A 27,648-nucleotide genomic window follows, 5' to 3' on the forward strand; every position below is an offset into this window, starting at 1 on the left:
TACGTAATAATTCGAAAAAGTAACCCGCACCAATTAACAAGTCAATTCTTCGTGGTGTATTAAACCATGGGTCAGCCAATTTGATATCAGGAGGAATCAAAATATTATTTTTTATTAATTTTGACGGCAAATTATTAGTTATACGCTTCACTACCAAACACGTGGCTGTTAATGTAAATTTTCTGTCTTCGGCCGCCATTGTTGCAACCACCGCCGACGATGCCTTTTGTGTGCTACCACCTATTCCGCATAAATCATGCTTCACATGCCTCTTTTTTAACTTTAAAAGCTGTACCATTTGCTCTGTTATCAAATTACTTTGGGAACCAGAATCTAAAAGTACGCGTCCCGGGACCCATTGCCCTGATTCGCTGCGCAATGATACCATTGCCGTCGACAGTAATACCTTGTCGTCCTGTATAACCGATGTATGCGCGCTTAACGATGTTGATGCTTCAATTACTTCACTTGTCGATACATTTGCGACTGTTGACTGAACTGTTGTATTATCTTCGATTACTGTATTTCTCCCTCCTGACAGGTGCAATAGCGTGTTATGCGCTTTAGCGCATTTAAAACAGAATTTTGCATTGCATTTTTTACTCTCGTGTTGGCGTAAACAAATTTTACATAACTTCAACTCTGTTACGCGTTTTATTCGCTCTGGTACGGTCAAACTATAAAATTTAGGACATTTATAAATCGTATGTGCCGATTTACAAACGTAGCATTCTAAATTTGACGTCGACGCGAATAATTGTGACGTTCCTCTTTTTTCGATATATTTTTTTTCGTTTGATGTCGTAATTGTGCTACCTTTAATATTTATATTTTTCACGGCTTCAATTGATTCCAAAATTTTATACCTTGACTCTAAAAATTTAATTAATTCTAATAATTTTGGCACTTCAGTACCGTGCGCTCTCGATTCCCACTCTTTTAATGTAGTCTTATCTAATTTAATTAATATTACATGTATTAGTAGTGGTCCCCAATTTGTGGGTTTTTGACCCAGCGCCTCTAACGCACGCATATGTCCATTTAGTGCATCTGTAAACTGTCTTAATTTTTTCGCCGAGTCGCCGCCCACCGTTTCGAGATCATAAATCGCTTTTACATGTGCTTGAACCAACACCCTTTCATTATTGTACCGCGTGATTAACGATTGCCATGCTACGGTATAATTATTAGATGTTGTTTCCAAACATTTTATCGAACTCAATGCCTCACCTGATAACGATTCGCGTAAATAAAAGAACTTTTCTATCGCCGTTAACGACACATTGTTATCTATTAGTGCCGAAAATATATCGTAAAACGATGCCCATTCTTGATAATTACCGGTAAATTCCGGTACGCTCAACGACGACAACTTTACCGTCAACAATGCTTTATTCATACACGCATTAGGTATATCGATGTCCGAATTTTTATTTCTACTCTCGTCTTGAGATACAGTTGAGCCTGCTGCTATCATGATTTTCTCTGCTGCAGCAATAGTTTTAAAGTATAAGTCTTCAAATTCCATTCTATACTTGTTTTGTACATCGAGACTGATCCCCTCTTCCATTTCTATGGCCGCTTGAACCTGTTCATATTCTGCCCATGACTCTTCTATTTTTTCACGCCGCGCTTTTACCTCAGTCGAATCAACACTTTGCGATTGTAGATAATTTGAAAATCTTGTTATCGACGCTTTCAATTGTCCTCTTCTCGTTATCATGTTCTCTTGTCCCCCCCATCTTCGAGACCAATGTTCAACTATGTGATCTAAGAGATAGATAGAGAGGGAGAGAGAAAGAGAGAGACTATACTGTACTATGACCTTATACTTATCTGTACTATAAAATATATACTCGGGTGAAACCGCCTAGGATTAATTTAGGAATAAAATGGAAAACGCCTTACCTTATATTCCCGTGGGTGAACTTTACTTCTGTGGACGAACTTTACTTCTGTGGACTGTATTTTCGCACGATCTTTCACATTTTTCGCTGATCAATACACTTATGGCCCTTTTTTTTTTTTTTATCGGTAACTGATTGACCCAATAACGCTTGATCGAATATTAATAATACTTAATTCGCACTAATTCACGACTTACGATTTGAATCCCAGACGAAGGACCAATGATTACGATAGCTCAATGCTTAATTTAATAAAACAATAACATTGAATTAATATTATTTCTCTTTATTCGCTAGTTCATAATCGAATATTAATATTGAACGGCTACGACGAGTACGTTACACTGGTACGGTTTTATTGCGACTGCGACGGCCGATCGCCCGTCATCGAAGACCGCTCTATCGGACGTATCTTATCTTACATTTATACTCTATACAAATAATCGTTTCGGTATCTACCAATTTTATTATATAAGTAAAATATCTCGCGTACGCAACACATTTAATTTTAAAATAAATATTACTTATTATTCGTTCATTTTTTATACTACACAAAAAAGGTAAAAATTCATTTTAAGAATTAAATAAAAAAATTATTTTTAAATTTGAGTTGCCTTGAGAGTTTAATTAGTTATATTATTTTTTTCTATTCATACCCTCTTTGCCAAATCCAAATTCGCTAACAACTCAGTTTTAAAATACTTTTAAGTTTTAATATTATTTTGTTAATAAAGTTTCAATTTTACCGATTCGCCTGGGTGTAACAGCGATGATATTGTGATATCAACATATGTTGTCAATATAAGTTCAAAGATACTATTTTTTTAAGAGTACTATAGGTATTAATCTTATATTATTTACCATCAATTGTTCTTATTATTCTTTTTTTATGTAACAGATCGGATAAAAACTAATGAACCAAAAATAAACTATAGGTACTAATTGAAATTATCTCTAGGTATAACACATATTAAAAAAACTTAAAATAAACAAATTTAACATAAAATGAACGTAATATTTGTAAAAAAATTGCAAGAAATGCAAAAAATGGAAAATAAAAATTATATATTCAAAATTGTTATATCACGAAACAAATTTAGTTTTTCATTAGAACTGTATAGGACTTTAAGAAAAAAAATGCAAAAGTCACCAAAATCCTAACTCAATAATGAGTCATTAGTCATTGTAGATACAACTAATAGAAGGCAAAACAATGGTTATAGTTACCAACAAAATATAATTGACTATTTTATCACTATTTTTACTTATCGTATTATATTTTTAGTTTGGCCGTCTAGTGTCAACGACTTGTAGCAGTCGTCAACATCAACATATAGACTTAAAAAAAGAAGTAAAACAAATCAATGTTAGCGGTGTAAAAATTGTATCTTATATTATTATCACGACTGCCGACAGGGAAATGGAAACTGCATCAAGTAAAAATTATGTTCCGGAAATTGATCTTTACCCAATCGAAATTGTACCAACGTCCAAGTCCAAGTTTGTTGCAAGGTGGACGAAAGACAACAACAAGATTTGCGGTGGACTGTCAGACCAGGAAGCCGTACGGCGATTGAGACTACATGTTCTCGTTAGGCCGCAACGGCCTGCTTTTCAGCCGGCAATACTGTCGACGGAGCAAGATGATATGATCAACGGCGAAAACTATGACATGCAGCAACAGGCATACGACTATACGAGCAAGATCAGGTAAAGCAATAAGTAATAACGCGTTCGAACACGGAACACTTTTGCATTTTTGCTGCCAGCACTTATCATTAAGACTCCTTCAAGCTGCGCTGCGGCCGTAGAAACTTCAATGAACGGCTCTATTCTTCCTAGCGAGCCATCGAGTTCGCCGGTGATCTTGCCGCCGGCCCGGTTGTTTAATTGTGCGTGCCGCCGTGAAAATCTCCAGTGATCACGAGACTTGTGTTTTTGTCGTTGCCGCAATCAGCCGGCATCATCAGAATCATAAGCAAGTAAACGATTTTTTGTTTTCCGTCTTAGAGGTTGACCACAACGCAGCGTCGCGTACGTTCACCGCGAGTGCCTCCGCAATACTTCGTGTGATCACGACGATACGTGATAATATCGTATTTGTCATTGTCGTGATCAGCCGACATACCCAATTTGTCAAAATTGACATCTCGTTAATTATATTATTGTGAGGGCCATCAGGTTTTGCCGGTTTTGGTTTCCGTCGTGGTGTTCCCTGTTCCGGGAAGTGCCGCCGACTTGTGTGGAATAAACTCGCGGTATCCACTCGTCGAGCAGTCGCAGTGGTATCCACTCGTCGAACAGCCCCAGTGGTTTCCTCTCGTAGACCGAAGTGCGAGAGAAGCAAGAAGACGCCTGTTCGCTATCGCAGTTTCAGCGATGTACCGCCACTAGTGGCTAATGGCTTTTGCCGTGGTCAAGGTCATATGTTTTATATAAAGTTCTCCTCTTGTTCAGTGGGGCACACCAAATCGTATTTTATATGAAGTCGTCGCTGTAGTATTTAGTTCTTAAGGATTATTGTTTGGTTTTGACTTTTGAGTAATGACACTATCGTAATATAATGTTGGAACACATGCACAACCATACAATTTAATTGTGTACGTCATCATCAACGTTTACAATTACTTTGGTTTTGACTTTTGGGCATAGGCGTGCGCAAGGAGGCAGCAGAGGCAGCACATGCTGCCCCAGGACTTTCTTTCGGGCTACCGCGGCCGGCAAATATTGAATAATGGACCTCGCTAAAATTATGCTTACAAAAAAAATGACCATTGTAGATAAAAAAATTATAAAATTGTATTATGTGCGCGCCCCACATAACATTTTCCTATGTTACAAACTTCTATAAATAGGTATTGAAGTTGAGTTGAATTTGAAAGGTTCGGAAAATAAGATTCAATAATACTAGAATCAGTGTTTATTTTTAAACTTTACATTAAAGTAAATTCTTAGTGTTCCATAAACACATGATTTAGTTTAGATTTTAAATATTAGAAAGTTAATTAGTATTAAATGCTGAATAAACTTACAATAACTAACATTTAAATAGAGTATCATGTATAAAGTTTATTAAACCTAAATCTATAAACATTAATATTAGGTTACCAGGTTGACACTTTGCATGCATTGAATTTAAATTGAATTGTAAAAATGTAAATATGTTTACTTAAGTATTTATTTAATGCTTAATACAATTTCTTGCACATTGTTACACAAAAGATGTATATAATAATAATATATATGTATAGTAGTAATATAATAATAACAAAGAGAAACAATCCGAAATGTGTAAAATTATGTGAATAAAATCTTCAATTCGAATTTCGGCTAAAAATATGTGGATACACCAACAACTAAAAGTAATAATGTCATTCATTATCATTAACACTATTGCTAACAGGGTTTCTGCGCCGGTGCTGCTATTAGGTTCGTACATCATGTGCACGCCAATATTTACACAACAGTCAATGTCATTGATGGGTTCGACTCGACAGTTTGTGAAATAATAATGTGGCAATGTGCCTCTCTCGCGACTATGCAGCGTGAGCCTCGTCACGGAAAAAGTGGGCGTCGTTACGGCCAGCCGCGGCGGCGACGATATATATCATAGCGCACAACGCCAACTCTGGAGCGTTGGTTACGTTTTACCTTTACTGTGACGGCCTTTTACTGTGCGCGATAACAGTGTTTAATACTGTTAATGTAAAGAACACAATACGCACGTAGAATATGCTTCAATGTAGAGTACCCAGTGGCTAGTGGGTAGTGATCAATACGTTAAAATAATCTTCGAGAGACAAAAATAATTTATGCTAGTCAAACCTATTGCAACGATGTTTTGTTGATTTTGTAACGGCCAGAAAAATATTAGGAACTCTTTAAATACTATTATATATTATGCATTAATTTCAAATTAAAAAAATCAAACCAGACGTTTTGTTTATACGACTAAGACTAAAAATGACTCATTGATAATTGATGATTTACTTGATTATCATACCTAATAATAATTTGTGAAAATGTGAACTAAAGAATTATCTCATATAATGCATTATATGTTTATCTGTGGATTTACCTCATGGCTTATATAGTCTATTAAATACAAAGTGTATTTATAATTAATACTACTTGCCAATACAATATTATGACATCGGTGATAATAATATAGATTGAAATTAATATAAGTCTAAGGAGATGTCGCATTGTTGTATAATAGGACATAGGTCACAAATGCCAAGTGGGTCACTGTAATGAATGGTGTTGAATTTAAATTCAATAATATCAAACGATTGTATATGAAAAACTATAATGAGCTTAGACGCGTGGTCACTGGTCAGTCAGCCTATGATGTTATTATGATTTCAGTAATTTATTTTACTTTTAGAAATTAGTATTACAGTAGGTTAACTCATTTTTTGCTAAAAACAATAATTATATATTTTGCGTTAATACATTAAACCTACCTTATACCTACTCTTTCATTTTTTTGAAATAAAAAGTCAGCTACCAAAACTTTTCAGTTGGAGAGAAAATCAATTAACTTTGTAGGTACCATAATAATAGTTCATTATAATTTATAGTGAATGTTTATATTATCTAAGGTTGCAAAATGATATAATAATATATTATTATGTATCAAATTTAGTTTTTACACCCCTTAATTAACCTATAATATAGTAGTATTTTATATTTTACTATTCCAGTTTAAAAAAATAATATTTTAGTCTTGGCAAAGAAGGTAATTAATAAAATAAAATATTTTAAAAAGCATCAATAATTTTTGATAAAATGGATTTCTTATGTAAAATGGACCACTGGATATATAATATCATATAAATTGAGTAAATTGTAAGAACTTGAACATGGCTTTTTTCAAAATAAATTGTAGGGATAAAATAGTAAATATATTTGATTACAAGTTGGAACAATTACATTAGGTACTTGTTTGTTATCGACTCGCCAGTACGACGTTAAAAATTTATCTCCCCGCCACTCTTGTTTGCTATCGCATAAATCACGTAAAATATAAACTTGAAAATGTTCATGTTTACTAATAGTGGATACACTGATCAGTTATATTTCATTACAAAAGTACACATTTGGAATCAATGATAAATAAATATAATTTAAGAATAACATGATACATTTTTATAAGCCCGATACAATCTGTAGTCATCAGTCTTATCAATGGCAGCATGGGGCTGATGGTTATGTTATAAGTCAGTGACATTTGTTCAATCTCATAATACAAAATATTGTTAATTTAGCTCATATAAATACAAAATATACCATCATACTCGGCTCTAAGGTACAATGTTTTCAGCTAACTCTAAAATAGATTCATTGAAGCTAATAGAATTCAAAGATGTGAAGGAAGTGTTGACGTTTAATAGATCATCCAAATTATTAACACTATTGGACGGTATATCAGTGTTCAGATCCTAGAACATAATTTTTATTAATGGCTTAATCTAGACAAAAAATAATTTTCAATTTTTATAATGGATAGTTTACACACCTTGACTTGATTGGTAATTAAAAATAAGTCCTCTGTTCTATCGCATGGCTGTAAATCATTATCGTTAATTATTGTAGCATTTATGAAATCAATTTCTGAACCGCCTTTTTGGAATTTGGTAGTCAGCTCCCATACTGTAGAATTTTTATCTTTCATATGTATCTATAACAAAATATAACAATAGAATTGAGCTAGTATAGATGTTTTTGATACATTTTGCATATATTTTTTAGGTGATTGTATATTTATATGTATTGTATACTAATTTTCGCACAAAATACATTTCAACATTGTAAACATAACCAAATAAATTGTTCATACATATTTCAATAATTTTAAGCATGTTTTGAGTATCTTAATAGATCAATTCGCAAAATTAAAATGTATGATAAACTTACATTAGTCAAAAGGATTTTTTTAAAACATAAATTATTTTATCTTCAAATTCTAATAGTAAATAAAACAAATTTTATTACATCACTAATTGCCTTCATTATTAAAATTTAATTTGACTTAGTTAATAATAGAAAATATACTAATTTTATACTTTACTTTTCTATGTTTGTTAAAATTTGAGACTGTGGCAAAATCCTTGTTACACACATCACAATAATAAGGTTTTTCCCCTAAAAAATTAAATTGAAATGGTTTTATATAATTTCAGTAGTAAAATAAGAATACATATTAAACTTTAAACAAGATGTTTCAAAAAAACTATATAGTCACCTGTATGTGTACGAGAATGTCTGACCAACGCTGTACGGTCAACAAATTTTTTTGGACAATATTCACAGTTGTACTGTCGATCATTGTAATGACGCCTTAAATGAATTTTTAAAGTATTATTATGTGGGAATGATCGTTCACACACTAAACACTTGTAAGGTTTAGCACCACTATGACACCGAATGTGAGTTTTCAACTAAAAACATAATCTTAAACTAGACAATAATCCAAAATTAAATAAATTTGTTATATATAAACCTGAGATGATGTTCTAAATGATACTGTACAATATTCACAACAGAAAGGTTTTTCTCCAGTATGTATGCGCATATGTTCTTGTAGGTTTCCATTTTGATAATAGCTTTTCTTACATACTTTACAGACATACTTTTTATCACCTAAACAAATAATAAATAATAAGTATAAATTGAAATAAATTCAATAATTTACATATTATAAGTGGTTTTTGGTTCTATTGTCTTGGACCAGGTCCGAGATCTTGCAGGTGTGAAGAATTGTTTTTGTAAAAATGTGAATAACGGCTCAATGGTGGCGTGCGCGTTATGATTGACTTTTAATTTACCAATTAACCAATTATAGTTTACTAGGAGTCCTTAAATTTGTTACTTAAATAAAAAGCTTTTTAATAGCACTTGAATCACAGCTTATACATTATGTAAAGTCAAAACTATGTTAAAATTCTATCTATTTCTTATAATGAACTAGTAAGATTCATAGCAGGTGACACAGGCTACAATTAAACTATTTACCTTTATGTGTTTTTAAATGAGTATTAAGCCCATTTTTTTGGGCAAATGTTTTCTTGCAATGTTCACACGAAAATCTTTCAGCAACTTTAATTGTTGAACTACCACTTTGGCTTGGTGGTTCTTCAGTAACTATAAAGATATAATTGACAATTGTATATATTATTCAATATTATGTAATTTAAAATGAACCCTTTTTAATTACCATGATGGTTTTTCAAATGAACCTTTAAGTCATTTTTGTCAGCTAATGTTGAGCCACAAGTCTCACATACAAATTCCACGTCATTACTCTTAGTGTTTATATTATTCTTGAAATTAGTGATTCTTTCATCAACCAGAGGTATATATTCAGCTGAAGAAAGCTGTTTAGACTTGTACATTTTATAAATATTTTTGAGAAACATTTGACCATCTAATAAATCATCAATAAATTTCACTAACATGTCCAACTGGCATTTACAGTTTGAACATATAGTTCTTGGGTATTCGTCATCATCAGAAACCTGTCACATACACAAGTAAATTAAAAAATAAAATTACAAAATTATTACTTTTATTTTTGCTAAACAATCAATAAAATTGTTGTATAAGAAGTGTAAGTAAGGGTTAGAAGCTTACTTAGTTACTAAGTTACTTATAGCCTTTTGACTAGGCGCCTGATGCAAATGTGATTTTGTCGGGAAGTAGATTAATGAAAAAGTATTATAATTAAGGTGGCAACTAGAATATTGTTTTAAAATTTTATAAATTTGCTGAAATTTAAAAAAAACCGACAATGGTAACCCTAACTTAACTAAAAATTATACATAAATCATGTAAGTTAAAAATTATTATATAAATATAGATCAATTTGTTAAATAATCTAAAATCCTAGTCATAAGATTAGATGAGTTCAACTTCATATTTACTTGAATAGGCAAATAGCGGTTGATTAAATCCGCAATAGTCAATTCAGCAGCATCTACTTTTCTGTATATCAGGAACCTTGAGGAGTTGCTTAGTCCACAAAGTCGACAAATGTCTGATTGACTTAATGAAAACATTTGGTCTGAGATTTCCATTTCTCGTATGGCCATGTTTATCTTATATAAAACAAAGTCTAATAAAAAATAAAAATAAATAACCAATTACATTGGTAATTTACTACCTACCAGTCTATACTCGGTTTATTATTTAAAACATTTTCAATAGCTTCAAAACTGATTTAGTAAGCCGAAGAGTAACAGAGAAGATTTATAACTTATATCACTGAAAAATTAGCAGTTTTTACTTTTTAATGAACTGGGTTTGAATCCTTTAGCCTTTTCAATGATTTATAATTTATTACCGTGATATTGTATCAATGTGAATCAAGATCCATAAACTATGAGTTATGAGTAGGTATGATTGTTGAGTGTCGAGTATAATAAATGAATAAATAATAAATACTAAAATATGTTTAAATACTAAATAGGTATCAGTTACTAAAACTAAATAGTAAATAGCGTTATCACTAGTCAGAGACCTCAGTTCTCGGACTGCGGAGGTGTGAGCGCCGAGCGGGATTACGAATTTTACTTTAAGTGATAATGTAGTATCTCGCGGACTCAACTGCCCGATGCCCGTATCTCGCATTGTCACCACTCTGAGCAAAATAATATGTATTACGTACCATATTTTATTGTGTACCATAAAATATTTTGTAGTATAATATTATTATTTTATTTTATTTGGACATTTGGTATTTTATATTTTCTTATAACTTACAAGTAATAATAAATAAGCATTAATAATATAATAATTACAATAGTTTCGAAAATGAATATTAAATTTGACCATTTAGGCGTTTCCTATTATACTCGGGGAAGATTTAGAGCCGGATGAGTTGTAACTTGTAGGAGGGCCCTCGCGCCTCGCGTTTTACATGACGTCGTTTAATAGGCTTAAATAATATATGTGAACAAAAAATAAAAATGTGGGATGGTAAACTAGACAATGTACGTCAACACGTGATTCTGTAGTTATACTGATTAGTGATTACTGAAGTCGGTATCAAACGATGACAGGAACCAACGAGATGGATCAGCCATCAGAGTATACGACTGCCGACCAGCCGCGCACAGCTTACCACAGACCACGACTATAATTATATTAATATTGTGTTCTTCGATTTAATTTAATTTTTCGACAAATTTGTCTCAACAAAACGTTATTTACCTTTTCCGCGGAGTGTCGTTTGATGTAGCGGTGATTGGCGACGAGTGACCGATTATTGTAATAGGTATAAAAAAACAAATACTGAAATATCTATAATGAACCAATATCTACATAATGTTGGAGTAATGATGTATAATGTGTATTCTGCAATCTACCTACATAATTTGTAAGCAATAATGTTTGCAATTTTTCTGGGTTGAGTTACAATTATGATACGAAAAATAGAATTTTTATACTAAGCGCAATAAAGTAATTTCATAATGATGGTGGGGGTCTGGGTAACAAAGACCCCATCTATTTTAGTGAATTTTGGTGTTAGGTATATCATTGTAATTTGATTTTTTACAATTTTATTATTTTGTATTATAATATACTATGTAGTTTAGTTCATGCAATCTCTGTTATTACTATCCTAGTTTTCGTAAGTTTCTGTATTATTGTGCCTTCGCCCATTATAGATGTATCTAATAAATCATTAAATCAAATAATAATTTTCGTAATGAACTGATTAAAATTCTTTTAGATACCTTGATAGGTACTTTTTAAAAGTAACTTTCTCAACACTACGTACTCCATAAGGAGGTACCTACTTAAGCTTGAAAAAATAAACATAATTAAAAGTCCCTATAAGATACATTTTTCGACTAAGATTAATATTTTTTAAGTCAAGTGGGTGTCTAGCTACCTAGGTAGGTATCTATTTTATATTTTGTACAGGTAATTATTCAATTATAAATCAATGTAGGTTTTAATTGATATTGTGTACCTATTAAAACTTTTTACTATCATCAGATAAGATATCGATCAAATTATGTAGAAAATTAAGACTAAATATAGTTAGGTGCATAGTATAATGTTCTAATATTGCCTTCCTATATCATGCTTACAGCCTACTTACCTATAGCAGCTACAGGGTTTGTCAACTTAATATTCAGAATTGGTTATAACCCTTAATTTAATTAGAAAAAATAATTTAAATATTTTCAATTTTTGCCTTTGGTTTGGACACCCGGGTGGGCGCAGCTTTATAATATTATACTTTGACCTATTATCAAACTAAAAGTTAAAAGTAAGGATGTTATCTTTTGACCCTTTTTACATTGGCTTTTTTACCATATTTTAATACATCTATTTTGAGCATTTTTAAATTGTGCCTGATGTAAAACGTTCAAAATATATATTACTAGCTGACCCGGAGTCCGGAGATGCTTCGCTATTGCAAGATTTCTCAGATATTAATTTAATATTTATTTTCTTGATGTTAAATAATTATTTTTATTTTAGACAAATTTTAGTCACGTCTCCGTGGTCATGTAGCCCCATAAATTTAGCATCTCCACCGCGGATCCTTTATAATGTTGAAAAAAAATTATATCGCTTACTATATTCAAAAAGACTGCAAGCCACGTGGTAAACCTGACCCTATACTTTAAAGGTAGTTTTACTTTCGTCTAGCCATTTTCGAAAATGAGAGTTATACGTTAGTAATAACCTTCAATCAAATGTACAATCAATTATACCTTCAAATGATAAAACCAACCAACAATCCACAATTGATAAACAACAATCAAAATGGTCGCCAAACAACGTGAGAACACAATACCCGCGGCATAAAATGTATATATAGGTTCACAATTTACAAATTTATTTTAATTAATAATAACTAATTACTTATTAACTTGATTGGACTCAATTTATTCCCAAAACCTTCTTTGTGATGTCCTCTTTAATTAAAAAAAATTGCACGACCATCCAATAAGTAGTTTCGGAGTTTACCCCGAACATGCAAACAAACGCTATCATTTTCTATATTAGTAAATTCGTAAATGTAGATATAGGTTAGGTACCCATCGGCTATCTTTCATTAATTGTCGTATTTTTTTTAATCAGTTTTTTCCTATTATGTTCTTATTAGTTAGTTTATCTCTGAGTTTATACTAGTGATGGCTACATGTTACATGATAAGGTAACCTTGTACATATGTAACCTGTGCACTTGGGCTGTAAAATGAATGTATTATAGGTACTTTTAATATACCTTACCTAGTTACCTATATTAAATTCAATTAGTTTGTATTTAGTCGCTATTTACTTGATTTCTTGACATATTATTATGCGCTTTTACTCATTTTTATTAAGTGTAGTATAATAATATTTAATAATTAGGTAATAGTGTGTGTTAAGTTATATTCGTTGGACCAATAGGTATGCTAGTTTAATCCATAAGCATGCATGGAAATGTTCGGTAATTTGACTTAAAAATAATAATAATAATAATTCTACCATAATTCAAATTATTTACTTATTACTTCCTTCCGAAGATCAAAAAATCGTTTTAATACTTTTCGTAAACTTAACCACCGAACATTGGTTATGAATTTGATACAACACATCATGTTCCTTTTCAATTTCATTTAAAAATTATATAAACCGCATGTTTTAATCCATGAGATCTAATAAAGTTGATTTTTTTTGTAATAACTTTTATTACATGTTCCAAGTTCATAATTTTACCCCACAGAGATAATTGTTGCCGAATAATACAGTGTACAAATATAGGTGTTTCGCAATCATTTTTGAATTTGTTAATTCTGCTATCTTTCCAACTAATCCTGCATATATATCCTGTATTCTTCCAACCATGTTTGTACCTCCATATTTGTTGTAATACTATAAAGTTTTTCCTAGGTCAGTCCTAAAATCTTAGTACAAAAATAAAAATGTCTCTTTTTAAAAATATTGCTCCTGTTGTAGTTCCAGAAATACTTTCTAATGAAACAAGTTCTTCTGTTCTATAATAATCTGTATCTATTCGTCATATAATTATTGATGACTGAGCAGTATCTGTTAAATCAGTGCTTTCGTCCAAAGCCAAAGCAGAAATTTGAACGTTTTTGATTTCATTTGTAACTGCGTCATTAAATTACCTCTTATGTGTTACACCCGCCTAGTAATAGTGTTTCGAAGACGAACTGATATTTTCAAATCTTGAAATTTGTTTTTGAATAATTTCTTTGCAAAGATACATTTTTTTAACGAATTCACTATCATTAAACCTTTTGTTTTCGCAATATCAGGTTAGCTACTTCGTAACTTGCTCAAATGATCTTCCCCCTACCTCTAATTATGTTTTTCAACAAATTTCCAACTCGTTCACTTTTGAAGTGAACTGTGAAGTTTTGTTTTTCTAACAAAGAAATTTTAAGATTCCTTAATAAAATAAATGTAAGCAATTATTTCTAAATTTACTTACCTACCTAAAATAACCTCTTCAAAAAATAAAAAAAATAACTATAAATATTATTTACCTTTACAATTGACATATTTGCCTTGATATTTACTTTCATAGTGTCTTTTAATATTAAATTCTTAAAAGACCTCGAGAGTTTCGTAGCATATCAAACACATGGCTTATTTATTATGATACTCAATATTAAAATAGACAAGACTCCAACTATCTTTAAAAACACGAATTTCAGTATCAATTTTGAGCTTTTTATTTTGAGACATTTTAGTAATTAAAAATAATGAATTATTTTGTGTGGACAAGAAGTACGAAACTATAGTTTTGAATAATAAAAACACACGCTGGAATGCAGAGGTTTTAAGGTACCCACGGTATATAATTTGTGATAAAAGGAATGTTGAGAAATAAATCAAAGATAGGTTTGTAAATCGATACGGATATACTTAAGTTAAAAATTATGATTAATACTTTACTTAGTAAATAATGTGTTTGCTGACAATGCCTGACATTAAATCTTCCCATTATACTCTGATATAGTTATTATAGGTACCTACTTGGTTGGTTTACTGTTATATGCAACATGCAAAATATTATAATATAGGTAGGTACAAGGTAGCATGTATTATTATATCATATATAATATATTCTACGTATGATTTGTTTTTTTATATAGTACACACTTGAATTTTATTTTATTTTATTTGTTTAACTATTCTATCTGTTTAATGCATCATATATTGTATTACATGATTATCTGTTGAAAGAGTACCTATTCTAATCATCTCGTCTAGTCGTGTAGGTATGAAAAACAGAGGAATGGTACCTACAGTGGTCTTCATTTATTTTATACTATTATGTAGGTACCTATATTAAATATTTTAACCATGATAAATAAGTTTTATTTTATTGTAAATTTATAAAAGAACATTATGACGTGACATTCTTAGAAATACTACTAATAGTTTATACTATATAGAAAGTTAAGACTAAACTCATCCTTTATGTTTTTAGATAAATGTAAATATCAAACTTCGAGGTGTAAGACACCAGTCGATATTGAACAGTCAAGTTAAAAAAGTTTCATGGAGATGGAGAAACAAAATGAGTGGGTACCAACTATAAAAATACGTTCATTACCTATTTATAATTACGAAATAAAATAAGATATAACAATAAGTAACTCATTGTTACATAGTTTGATAGATTATAGAATGTAGAAACCATAATATATAAAGACAGAACCTAGAAATATTTCAATTTATTTATACATAATCGTCAATTATATTATAAATAAATATATACTGGGTGTAGTTAAATATATAACATTTAAAACATTAATCTCAATACTATCTTAAAATTAGTCTAATGTAACAAGCCAATTAGGTACATTATGTTTAAAAATTGATAAAATATACTTTATAGCTTATACACAATAATTTAAATATATATTTAATGGTTAATGGTTATATTATTAATTATTATACGTATATCTAAATCGATTAATTAAAATGTATTGATAAAAATTTTAATTATGTCTTTATATAAGACAAATGTACATTGTACATTTTCTTTAACAAATTAATGTCGTAGTTGAAGATTCAATTCCTCCGTGTCCTATTTGAAAACATTATTAATACCAAAGTAAGTTGTAATAGTATTTTTATATAACAAAATAAAATATAATATGTAAATTGTACCTTATATTTATTTTATTTGTTTGGTGCGTCGCGTATTACCTTATTTAGAACTTTAATACAATGGCTATATATAAAAACGCTGTACAGTATATTTTAATATTATCCTATTATTGGCATGATAGTTTTAATAAAAATACAATACACCCACGTGGGTATGCGACTTCTATCATAATAAATATCTTTTATGCACCTATATTCTATAACCTACAAATTATTTACAAATATACATTTTAAAAATGTATATGAAAATTAGTAGACATAACAATAATTTGGAGTACTTCGTTTTTGGTTAACATTATAATATTGTCATGTAGATGGAGCTGTGGAAGTTTGGACTGTTTTCTGCGTATCCCTAGGCTAAACTCTATTATAGGGGAACTTCGATAGTAGGGTGACACGGGGGATGCTCAGAATTGGCGCTTTCTCTCACTAGTAATAGAGTATACATCAAAATTTTAACGAGCAACAAATTTTGGAGTTATTTAATCTTATGTTCTAAGGATAATAGTTTCGGAAGACATTGCTATGTGGGAGCCATGATTATGACTAGAAAACGTCAGTAATTTATAAAATATTAACATTTTATGATTTGTAAAAATTGTCAAAGTATAATAAATTAATAAGCATCTACTAGATTAAATATTATATAATATATTTTATATTTTTGTAAAACCATTTTTATGTTTCTTAAAATCTTGGAGAAAATATGGTATAAATTATTTACCTTTACTCTTTAATCACCGGGCAATAAAAAAAATGTAAAATCATTAGCTGCCAAAAATTATGATAATCACTCGCTGGCTTTACTACGTCGACTTTACTAGTACCCGGTGTTAAAAATAGTGTTATCTTTTCATCAAATTGAATAGTCGAATAGTCGATAGCTAATATGTACATACTGAACTTTGTATGTATATATATTATACATTATATTAGGTATATGGGGAAACAGGTCACAACGTACACTAACGATTTTAGTTTTAATTTGTTACATTCTGAATTGATTTTATTTTATTTTGACTTGCTGACCCAATGGTATACTACCAGTAGTCTACCTATAAATTGTCATTCGTCTGGCGAAATAATGAATTATGAGTCTGAAAACAATTCATGAATCATGGTATAGATAAATTATAGGTGAGCAACATGTCAACTTGGAATGGTCGTAAAAGTCAAATTACCATCTTTATAGCCATTTATCATTTGCAATAATTTAAAGACAATTGTAAATTACTAATATTGAATTCTTTATCTAAATATTAGTAGTAAAATAATATATATATTAATAATAATTTGTATTATTTATACTCCTTGATTATATGACGCATGCACATTGTATAGTCGTTATTGTCACTTGTCACGTCATAACGTCAGTAGAATGAACGACTAAAGTAGTGGTTCTCCGCAAGGCTTAAATATTTATGCCAGGGTCCTCCGTGTTTAATGTAATGTTGTTATTAACAATATTGTTGCTAAAGATGTACAAATAATATTTTATTATAATAATTTAAAACCGATAGTTTGTGGTTTTTGAGTTTCGAAGATCGAGAAGAAAAATTTTATAATTTTATTTAGTAATTTAGTATATTAAATTATAACAAAGAATACAAAAGAAAAACTAAGAACCATTTATTTCTTCGACATTATACTTATAGGTACTCATAGTAGGTACTCGTAGTATACTGTATTCGCATATATGTATAGTTCATATGTATTATATGTGTTAGTGTATTGCCATGTAGGTATAAACTAGTTATAACTGTACGCCTGTACAGTTTATGAACTTTTATTACTTAGGTAGGTATTAGTGTATTACTATTAGTTATAACTTATAATACTATTTTGAGGCAATAATGTTGTGATAAATCTGTCCAGTTAAATTAATTAAATAAAATGTATTTACTATATTTACAATAATTTACATGTTGCGTAGTTCGTACATTATTAATACAATAGGTTACTCGTGAGTCATGATTGACATTTGACTTTAAATGACTGAAAATAATTCGATATTATAATTGAAATGTTTCGTTTTGCTTCTTATATTTTATGTCTTGAATTTAATATTGATACACATATTGAAATATGTATATGTTATATAGTAATTATAATTGTATTAACATAGTTAGAATATGCTTCTGAAATAAATGTGTCTTATAATTACATCAGCTATCAGGATAGTTTGTTATGTTTTGAAGAACTATTGAAACGAAGTTATCTTTGTTACAGGCTATATAGTAGGTAGTAGTAATACGTAATACGAAATTACGAAGGCTGTATACTAATAACTACATATAACTATATAAGTGTATACCTAACTGTATGTCTGTAAAATAGCTAAATGCTCAATGCCTCAATAAATACATATTGTATAATATATAATATTATATACATAGTAAAGCTATGTTATAACTTATAAGTAAATAAGTTATAACTATAATATACATTATAAAGTTTATGGTTACCGAACACTTATAAAGTTATAACTATCTAATCTACCTACTATAAAGCTGAGATTTCGATGTTCACTGCATTGTTTTCCGAATCCAGCTATAAACGAAGCTCGTTATATAACATACATGTTTCATGTATTTATAAACTAGAATAAGGAGTCTTAATTTTGTATTTTTTGACGATTTTAAATTTTAAGATCATGTTTCTGACAACTTTGACATTTTTCAATCCAAATTTTAGTTTAAGATTTTTTACATAATTTTTATATAAATTTCACAAACTATCACTATATGTACACTATACAGGTAAATAAATATATAACTTAAGCCTATAAGAAAAAAAATGTATTCCAGATTATAGAAGTCCTAAACGATCAGTTCTATTTATAAAACTTTTTCTAATCCTAAAATGTATATTATCGTTTATACAAAATGTATATTAGAATTTATACCAAAAAAATTAAAAATAGAAAAAAATGTAGTAGCTGCATTTTTCAGCATTAGAGCATAAAAAGCATTTTTGAAAATTTTCAGGACATTAAAATCCTAGCCTCAATGTAACTATGTAACTTGTAAGTACTAAGTTGTAAATATTAATGTATAATATTATTATAAACTATAGTCCGGCCAACGTAAAGTAGGCCGCACTATAATAACTATAATTGTTTTAATATAAAAACTATTTTGGATTATTGGGTTTAGGTACATCCATGGCCCATCCAAATTTCAACAATATTTTAAGTTATTGCGCATTCTGACACTGATTTATTGTAAATAATACAATATTTATTTGAATAATTCATTATCGTAAACAATTTTAACATCTTACGGCTTCCTAAGATTTATAAGCAAATATTTCTGGTTTGCTCTTATGGTAACACTCATCGCTATCAATGACATAATAATAAAAATAATAAAAGTCGATCCGTTAAAAAAAATGATAATAACAATAAATAAATAACAATATAATAGTATAATAATACGCTCCTACCTATGAAGTATATTATAGTTCCTTAAATATTAAATTTTTTTTATTGTCGTAAATTGATTTTATTATGTGTTCCTTGTTGATACTGTTTGCCTCTTAAATTATTTAAATGTCTATAAAAACCGAAATGTTGAAACACTTGAAATTCACTAATCGTTCTAAACGTCGTGCAGTTCAATTAATTAAACTTAAACACAATAGATTTACCATTGATATAAGTAAGTTACCTACTCGCCTATATTTTATTATGTTTCATATTGACAGAAATGTTTAAAATTATTTTAAGCGTACCTACTTTTACTGAACTGAGAATTAGAAAATAATTTATATAAATTGGACTACGCTGTGAATCAAAATGAATTTCTGCTTATTGTGTTAACCATAGTTTATTTCATTTTATTTATTTCCTAAGATTATGTATATTTTATAATTTAATTAATTCGTATTGGATAAAAAACTACAAATATACGAGTATAGTACTTTTTCAAATAGTCATACTTTTAAAATAATTGATTTAATTAAAACGTTATATATTCAAAATGGGTGCGGCTTTCTTCATTGTTAAAGATTATTTTCTACCTCTTTTATGTATTAGCTTCTTAGTGGAGTATAAAAGTTATATTTTTGGGTATCTATATTATGTTACTTGACCATTAAAACCCTTAAACACTGTAAACGCTACTTACATATTATTTAAAAAAATAGGGTTTCCATGTAGCCTTTAAATATAGATTCTATAAGTTTATATATATAATTACCTAACTAATGTAGGTACTAGAATGATCTACTTTTTTGCCTGTTGATATTTACCTATGTACCTACTTTAAAAAGACATTTTTACTGTAAATATGAAATAGGCAAAACCGTTGAAATTGTATGAAAGTCAACCAGTTCCTATATTTAAATGAGTTCAGATTTCTATAAGATATTATGTTTTAGTAATAATTTTATTTTATTTTTATTTTCTAGTATGAATGATTTACGACGAATCTCAAGCATGATTCAAAATTATTCAGTATCGTGCCCAGAAAAACCAGACAAGCGGTATTTATTTCAAATTAAGGTGTATTGGCTGTCAATAGTAACTTTACTTAGTGTATTGGTTACCTTTGTGTTTTGTGTTTTGTGGACTATAATTTTCAAATTGGAAGATGCTACATCAACACATTGTGGCTATCGAGTATGTTTATTGAGATTTATAAGCATAATATTTATATCCTAGTTATTATGTATATTTTAAAATGTTTAGGTCAAAAATTACTTGCCAACAATATCGACTGCTGTGGGAAACTATCCTGTACAACGATTTATTTGGACTTTAGTTATAATCGCTCATAGTCCAATTAGACTTATCGTGGTTGCTATATATTACCAATACTACACGAACATAATTAAACCATCATTACATTGGTGTGTAGTATTATTAAGATTTTTAACCACTGTTGAAGTATGCTCACTAGTTGTATTATCAATATTTACTTCATCAGATTATTACAGTGAGTATTGTAAATTGTGACAAATGAGATATTTATTTATAAAACATATACATTATTTTTGTATGATTAACAGTAAAATTATTTTTTTTGTTATTCTTAAATTTATCCATGGCCATTAGAGATACCAAAATATAGTGTTAGCCGTTAGGTAAATAATTTAAATGTAAATATATCATTTTTATATGATAAGTCTTAAAACTTATGGCCTCTTAGAAATGATTTATTTTTACAAATTATTAATGAACATGTTAAAGATCACCAAATATAAATTAAATTTCTTTGATCCTATATAATTTTTTTTTATCATAGGTGATTTAGATGTGTATAATCACAATAATACTTGCAATACATTACTTTTAAGACATTTATAATATTATGCTAGGTATAATATTTTCGTCTATTTTACTGATTATTCATAATGTTAATGTTTAGTCATTTAATATTTTTTTGTATCCCATTATTTATAATTTTAAAGTTATTGCTGTTTGTTTTTACTTAAATTATTACCTACTTACTGTTGTACATTCTTATGGAATATAAAGAAACCCAAGAATTCACGTTTCTTAATTTCTCTTTAACCTTAAATTATATTTGATTTTAATTGTAATGAACTTTCTATTCATATAAGATGTATCAGGAAGATCTGACTGTCTAACATTAAAATTACATTTTAATATTATGTCATATTATAATAGTGATAAACCCTGTGTAATAGTATATACCATTATGCGGGCAGTCTCCAATAGGTTGTCTATAAAAAACTTCTATCTTATTGGATGTATATTTTGTTATTTTACTTACATTCTTCTTTCTTAGTATCTTCAATACTAACCTAGATTAGTACCTCACCTTTAAATATACTTAGTGGTGTTTGTTATCAATTTTGTTTTTATTTTATCATTTTGTGAGTTTATACTTAAGCTCAATGTTAAGGTTATTAAATCAGAATAGTTTTCGATTTATTCCCTGCTTTGATGTTTTTATAGTAATTTAATCAAATATATTGCCTTCACTTCTTAAAAAAATTATTTTTAGTAGGTAGGGAACTAAGTAAAATCCTACCTTTCCTTTAAAATATATTGGATTACATTTTCTTCTAATTAAGAAAGAGGATGAGAATGAATTATATGATTTAAGTATTTATTTATTAAGCAATAATTTATAAGTTATAACTTTAGTTTTAAATTTAAGTGCTAACAAATGTATAAAATACTTAATATGAATTTTTTGTATTTTTTAAGGTATTCATGAAAAAAGTTTTGTCACATTTATCTGTGCTTCTGAACTTAATATGCTTATTTCTTCTATATTGTTGAAAAAAGGACGAATTACTAAAACTGTCATGACAAAATTAGAAATACGGTCACTAAAATACAAAATATATTTTACAGTATTCAACATGACCAGTTTTGCAATTGCTGGCTATTGCTTTTTACGACATAATGCTTACTGCGAATCTGGTGGTTTGTACTTAAATAAAAATATTTTTTCTATGTACATATATAAATATATTGTATTTACTAATTGACTTGTATATAATTTCAGTATATACATTTTTTGCTCTCTTTGAGTATTTAGTCGTGTTGAGTAACATGGCATTCCATCTTACAGCAGTTTGGGATCTAGCAGGTGTATCATTAGTGGTGGACGATAATTTAAACCTCACCTATCGTTGACTGGAGTCTGAGTATATTTAGTATAGTATTATAATATACAAACATCATGTCTTTATATTGCTTGATAATGTGCCTACTAAAATGTGATATTAATACCAAATCAAATTATAGAAACATAATTAAAATATTCTAATTGTTTTAACTTTTACATCAACATTTAGACTAAGGTGTATCAGTTTGCATTACAATATTGATATCTGGTGTTAAGCATAAAATGTTTAAGATTGTTATATCATATATAGTTGTTAAGTATCACAGTTTTATTTTATGATTGTAATTTTTATTAAATGCTATGAGAAAGTAATATTTAATTGGATACATTACATGTTTTTTTAAACTTTTGAATTAAATATTTCTAAACTAATTAATAATTATTGATATATTTATATTTATACAAATATTGTTAGTTTAAATGAATCTCATATTTTTACACACATTTTTTTTATAAAAAAAAAATATTTTAATGTTTTATTTGCTAGTCTAATGGTTTTTATAAAATATATTGATAATAAGGTAGTAAAATTGTAACTAGTAAGAACAAAGAATTTTAGTTTTTATAATAGTTATTTAATATTAAGTTATATTTTTATGTTTATAAATCCTGTCTGCTTTATTATTATAAAACTTATTTTTTTAATACTTTGTCAGAATTAAAGTACAATATATTGTTGAATACATATGAATGTTTATATTTTTTTACTATGAATATTTATTTTAATATCTATTCTGTAAGATTTTAAAATAGTACATTATTTATATGTTTCAAAGAATTGTATGATGATTGATGGTTTTAACGTGTATTATTTTTATTAAATTATTAATTATAAGAAATAGTCCTTGAAAAAAATTTTGAATTGGGAACTAATTTTACATATTTGTTGAAACTGAACAAAATATAATATTAAATATACACTCAGAAGTCTTAGAATTCCAAGTTATATAGTCATAGATATATTTATATTAATAATGACATTATTATAACAAAAATAATCTTTACGTATTACAAGTTAATAATATTGCAGTGTCGTTTATAAGATAAATTGGGTGTAAAAGAATATGTTGTTATCTAAATCTTAATCAAGTAATATTAAAGTTTAAACTTAAATACTATTTTTGTCACATTTTGGTGTATAGTACATTTCAGTCTATTATATTATGCACTTTAGGAATACACAATTATATAATTTTTAAATAAAACATTTGAAAATTGTGATTCAAACAATTAAACCTATTTTACAAAACCAGTAGGTACTTATGTATCTATTATCATCTAAAATCTTATTTACTGTTTCTTTTTTTAATAATAATATTTTGTCTGCATTAAGAGACTAAAAATTGTAAATAATAAAGAATCTATAAAACAGTGCCTACTGGTAGGTATATGGTCTGTAGACAACTCAGTTCTGAGATGAAAATATAACCCATCTTTCCATTCAAAATCACTAACTTATTATGAATAATTTAAATATTCAATTATAGAATAAGAATTGTGAAATTAATTTATTATATGGAATTCAACAAAAATACTATTTTAACTAGGTAGGTACTTTCTTTAAATTTAATGTTGGTTGAATAACAATTTAATAATATCTTCATTAATCTACCTGTTTTTAATACCCACTTTACTTTGGGATTTACTATATTTAAGACACCATCAATTTTATCAAAGTCTTGAAGGATATCGAAGATGAGTAGGTAGGTATCTCATTTTAACAACTTTAAATTGTTTTTTGCGTCTTCGAGTCCGTAAGTATCTATTCATAATTCATATATTATGTACCTAATGGCTAATACCTATTATAATATTGTTTTGTGCGGTGCGACGAAATTCCGGACGCGAATCTCGGTTTGTATATTAGGTAATAAACATTTTCTAGAATCACCTATGGTCATGTTCGAAAGTGCCTAACAGCTATAAAACTATAATATGTATAATCATTGATTATTAATAGTATTTATAATCAACGGTAGGTACTATATTTTTGTGTAGCGACGATACAAGCCTTGAGTATATTATACACTACCTTCAGCCAGACGACGCACTCCGTCTGTTTCTATGGAGGATTGGAGGATTACACTCCGGGCAGCGCGCCAAGGTAGTATGGGTGTACTGTGTACATAAAGTTACCTAGATAATTCACAGATTCCTAGCAGGAATAGACAGTTTCATACGCCTCTACGGCTGTTATATGTTTTAGAAATAAGAATTTATTATTTTTACACAGGTTATAGGTAGGTAATATAATATATTAGGAGGATTTAGAAAATCCTAGGAAAACTTTGGTAAAATAATCGCATACGAAGCACATATACCTATTCTTTAACAATAACAAGTTTTATAACAAGTTTTAGTATAAGACATAAGTTTTAGTTTTCATCGTCTATAATAATATAATTAATATCATGTAACTACAGATATTATCATCAGGCATTATATTATTTTCGTCGGTTCGTTTACAAGCCGGCCGCACATTTTTTCGTTATTTTTAAATGCTGCAGTGTCTGAGTGCTTCCGGTGCTACTGTATAAACGTGAATACGTGATATTATTAAGTTCACAGTGAAGGCGATTTAAACGTTGTCGATATCAAAAGATGTCTAGGTAGTAGTAACCATGACGTATGTTGCGGAATACAAGGCGAATGTCCTTAGTAGATTGAAGATATTAAGTTCCATGTGCCCCGAATAGCTCCCTGCGTTAAACAGATCTTTTGTTAATGTACCAATGTTTATTTTTATAAAAATTAAATTTTTTAAATTTTTTGTCCACTATAGGCTAAACAACTACTATAAACCAATGTATGCAGTATGCTCCTTTTTTTCGCACAGTGGTCCGCGTTGTTCTCCGAAGGTTTCAAGCCATTCAAATTTAAAATCCATGATTCGGCCAGTAGGTACCTAAAAATAGTACACCACTGTTTGGATGGTCCGTACAATTAGATTTATAAGTGTTTTTCATTTGTCTAACAAACATGCAAATACCTAATAAATAATCCGTGCTTCAATGTTTTTCAGAGAAACGGCTCACGTCCGTCAGTCATTCATCAGTGTACTGCGACACACCGACACCGTGCAAGTTTTGCGTTTTGTATAAGTGATATAAAATACTGAAATTGTCAATATTATGTTTCCCTAAAGAGAAGCAATTGGTCTATCTACACCTCAAGCACGAAAGAAAAAGAAATTGGGAGGCAAGACTGTAATCCGCTCGAGAACGCGATCTAGATTTAGACGAACAGTGCACCCTAATTCGAATATTTTTGTTATTTCATTGCTTTAATTTGCTTATTTTGATTACAGTCTTCATCTTAGGATGGACCATATCATTGCTTCTGATTTGATCTGCTGTATGTGGCGTCGGAAAGCCTTCTGATAGAACCTTTCAAAATTATTCGTGAATGCACTACACCAGCTAGCAGTACCTCTTTCAATTTGCGGGCCACATTTGAAATTTATATTTATACTGCGGGCTTTACATTATACTATTTATACTACACTGTTTTTCTTTGTTCATGATGATAAAAACAATAATAGAAAATATAATTATCTTTGTTCACTTATCGAATTGATTACTCTTATTGTGTGATCATATGTGTTTCAAGTACTGAATATTAAAAGAAAATATTAAAAACTTAAAAACATTAACATTTTTTTTCTTTTACTAATTATACAAATATCTATAACATTTTCATGAGCCGATTGAAATATTTCGGCAGGCTACGGTTTGTGCACTATTACAGTAGACCAAAAAAAAAAAAAAATGTGTGATAAAGCACTTCAATAAAAAGAATTAAAACAAAACGTTAAATTGTCAGGATTTTTTCAGAAAAAATGAACAAAAGACAGCAAAATGTTTCATAACGAAAAACATATTTTTATAACGAGTTTCCTTGAATTTCTGATGGTAGCATAGCAACGAAAGCAGAGACGCAGGTACGGTTAATATTAATAATGTACAAATAATAATAATGCAAGGGTAACATGTAAAATATGAATATATAATTTTAATAAAGTACAATAATTACTATCAAATTTTTAAATGGTGCTCATTCAATTTATACTGACATTTATTAATATTGTGATATTATAAAAAAGTAGTTATTATATTTCAATAATAAATAAAAATATATTTGTAATCTTTGTTAAGTTATATTACACATACAATATGTACACATAATTTCACTACCTACGAATTATTATTTTTGTAAAAATATAAACTGAAGAACTAATGACATTATATGAAGTATCTATGTGATTTAAGAATCAGAATCAGAAATTCATAAGTCATAAACAACAATATTCAAATTTAAAATATTTTAATATCGGCATAATTATTAAGAAGGTACTAACTTTACCTATTGTACCTAATACCTATTAAGAATATATTATTATTCCCAAGCAATAAGATGTTATCCACAAATAGTTCGAAGTATTGTAATTATTGTATTAGCGAGGAAATGTTAAGTAATATAACGGTATATTTCATCAATTTGGTATAATCGGGACTAATTTGATGCCAATATGTCTACATTGTCTCATTCCAAATTTTATAATATTATTATGTCAGGTGTCATCATAATATTAACGAAAATATAACATAAAATATATATATATATAATATTAAGTCGTTACTTTCCGATATTGAAACTGTCTTTGTATAGTCGAGTCGAGTTCACAATTTCACCGCGATGAACTAGGTCATTCAATCAAAGTAATTATTATTTTTAAAGGTGAGGGGGAAATATTGATAAATATAATGCGTCAAAATATAAATTCTGCATAATATAAAACATTACATCGTACATGGATAAATATAGGTACGTAATCTGAGTTCTATACGACTCGATGTTATTGTATTTTGTATAATATTATATGAAACATGTATGGCTATGATATAATTACAATATAATATAATACTATTATGAAATGTACGAACACTGAATATTATAATATAGGTAGCGAATAAAGACTAA

The 27,648-nt window shown here is 28.8% G+C and overlaps 3 protein-coding genes and 1 long non-coding RNA gene across 20 annotated transcripts; 2 read left to right on the forward strand and 2 right to left on the reverse strand.

Annotated features, from left to right (window-relative positions):
* Positions 1 to 154: 154 nt before the first annotated feature.
* On the reverse strand, positions 155 to 1,723 carry LOC111034391 (the record flags this gene model as incomplete). The annotated part of the gene is made up of 1 exon (XM_022315609.1): positions 155 to 1,723. A coding segment is annotated over exon 1 (1,569 nt), but the record flags the coding sequence as incomplete, so codon positions are not given.
* A 5,292-nt stretch (positions 1,724 to 7,015) lies between these two features.
* Positions 7,016 to 10,476, reverse strand: LOC111034387 (zinc finger protein 41-like). 8 transcript variants are annotated; one of them, XM_022315597.1, is made up of 10 exons: positions 10,252 to 10,476; positions 10,076 to 10,172; positions 9,833 to 10,006; positions 9,127 to 9,427; positions 8,925 to 9,053; positions 8,413 to 8,552; positions 8,155 to 8,350; positions 7,981 to 8,054; positions 7,429 to 7,590; positions 7,016 to 7,351 (listed from the first exon to the last, which is right to left on the reverse strand). In XM_022315597.1, the coding sequence occupies exons 3-10, from the start codon at positions 9,998 to 10,000 to the stop codon at positions 7,214 to 7,216; spliced, it is 1,308 nt and encodes a 435-aa protein (XP_022171289.1). In that variant the 5' UTR covers positions 10,001 to 10,006; positions 10,076 to 10,172; positions 10,252 to 10,476; the 3' UTR covers positions 7,016 to 7,213. The 8 variants fall into 8 exon arrangements, with proteins under 8 accessions (XP_022171289.1, XP_022171290.1, XP_022171291.1 ...); XM_022315598.1 differs by having other exon boundaries at positions 9,833 to 10,023; XM_022315599.1 differs by lacking the exon at positions 10,076 to 10,172 and having other exon boundaries at positions 9,833 to 10,023.
* A 477-nt stretch (positions 10,477 to 10,953) lies between these two features.
* Positions 10,954 to 22,687, forward strand: LOC111034389 (post-GPI attachment to proteins factor 2). 7 transcript variants are annotated; one of them, XM_022315600.1, is made up of 6 exons: positions 10,954 to 11,184; positions 15,378 to 15,471; positions 20,474 to 20,684; positions 20,754 to 21,000; positions 22,242 to 22,463; positions 22,546 to 22,687. In XM_022315600.1, exons 2-6 carry the CDS (start codon positions 15,449 to 15,451, stop codon positions 22,674 to 22,676), a joined length of 834 nt encoding a protein of 277 aa, XP_022171292.1. In that variant the 5' UTR covers positions 10,954 to 11,184; positions 15,378 to 15,448; the 3' UTR covers positions 22,677 to 22,687. The 7 variants fall into 7 exon arrangements, with proteins under 7 accessions (XP_022171292.1, XP_022171296.1, XP_022171298.1 ...); XM_022315604.1 differs by lacking the exon at positions 10,954 to 11,184 and adding an exon at positions 11,199 to 11,286; XM_022315606.1 differs by lacking the exon at positions 10,954 to 11,184 and adding an exon at positions 13,194 to 13,324.
* A 1,666-nt stretch (positions 22,688 to 24,353) lies between these two features.
* On the forward strand, positions 24,354 to 26,258 carry LOC111034390. 4 transcript variants are annotated; one of them, XR_002604532.1, is made up of 4 exons: positions 24,356 to 24,535; positions 24,648 to 24,772; positions 25,451 to 25,565; positions 25,691 to 26,257. It is a non-coding gene; the product is annotated as an uncharacterized LOC111034390 (long non-coding RNA). The 4 variants fall into 4 exon arrangements; XR_002604533.1 differs by having other exon boundaries at positions 24,357 to 24,535; positions 24,667 to 24,772; XR_002604534.1 differs by having other exon boundaries at positions 24,354 to 24,772; positions 25,451 to 25,569; positions 25,691 to 26,258.
* The last annotated feature ends 1,390 nt before the right edge of the window (positions 26,259 to 27,648 follow it).

The sequence above is a fragment of the Myzus persicae genome, unplaced genomic scaffold, assembly GCF_001856785.1.
Source record: "Myzus persicae strain clone G006 unplaced genomic scaffold, MPER_G0061.0, whole genome shotgun sequence".
Lineage (NCBI taxonomy): Eukaryota > Metazoa > Arthropoda > Insecta > Hemiptera > Aphididae > Myzus > Myzus persicae.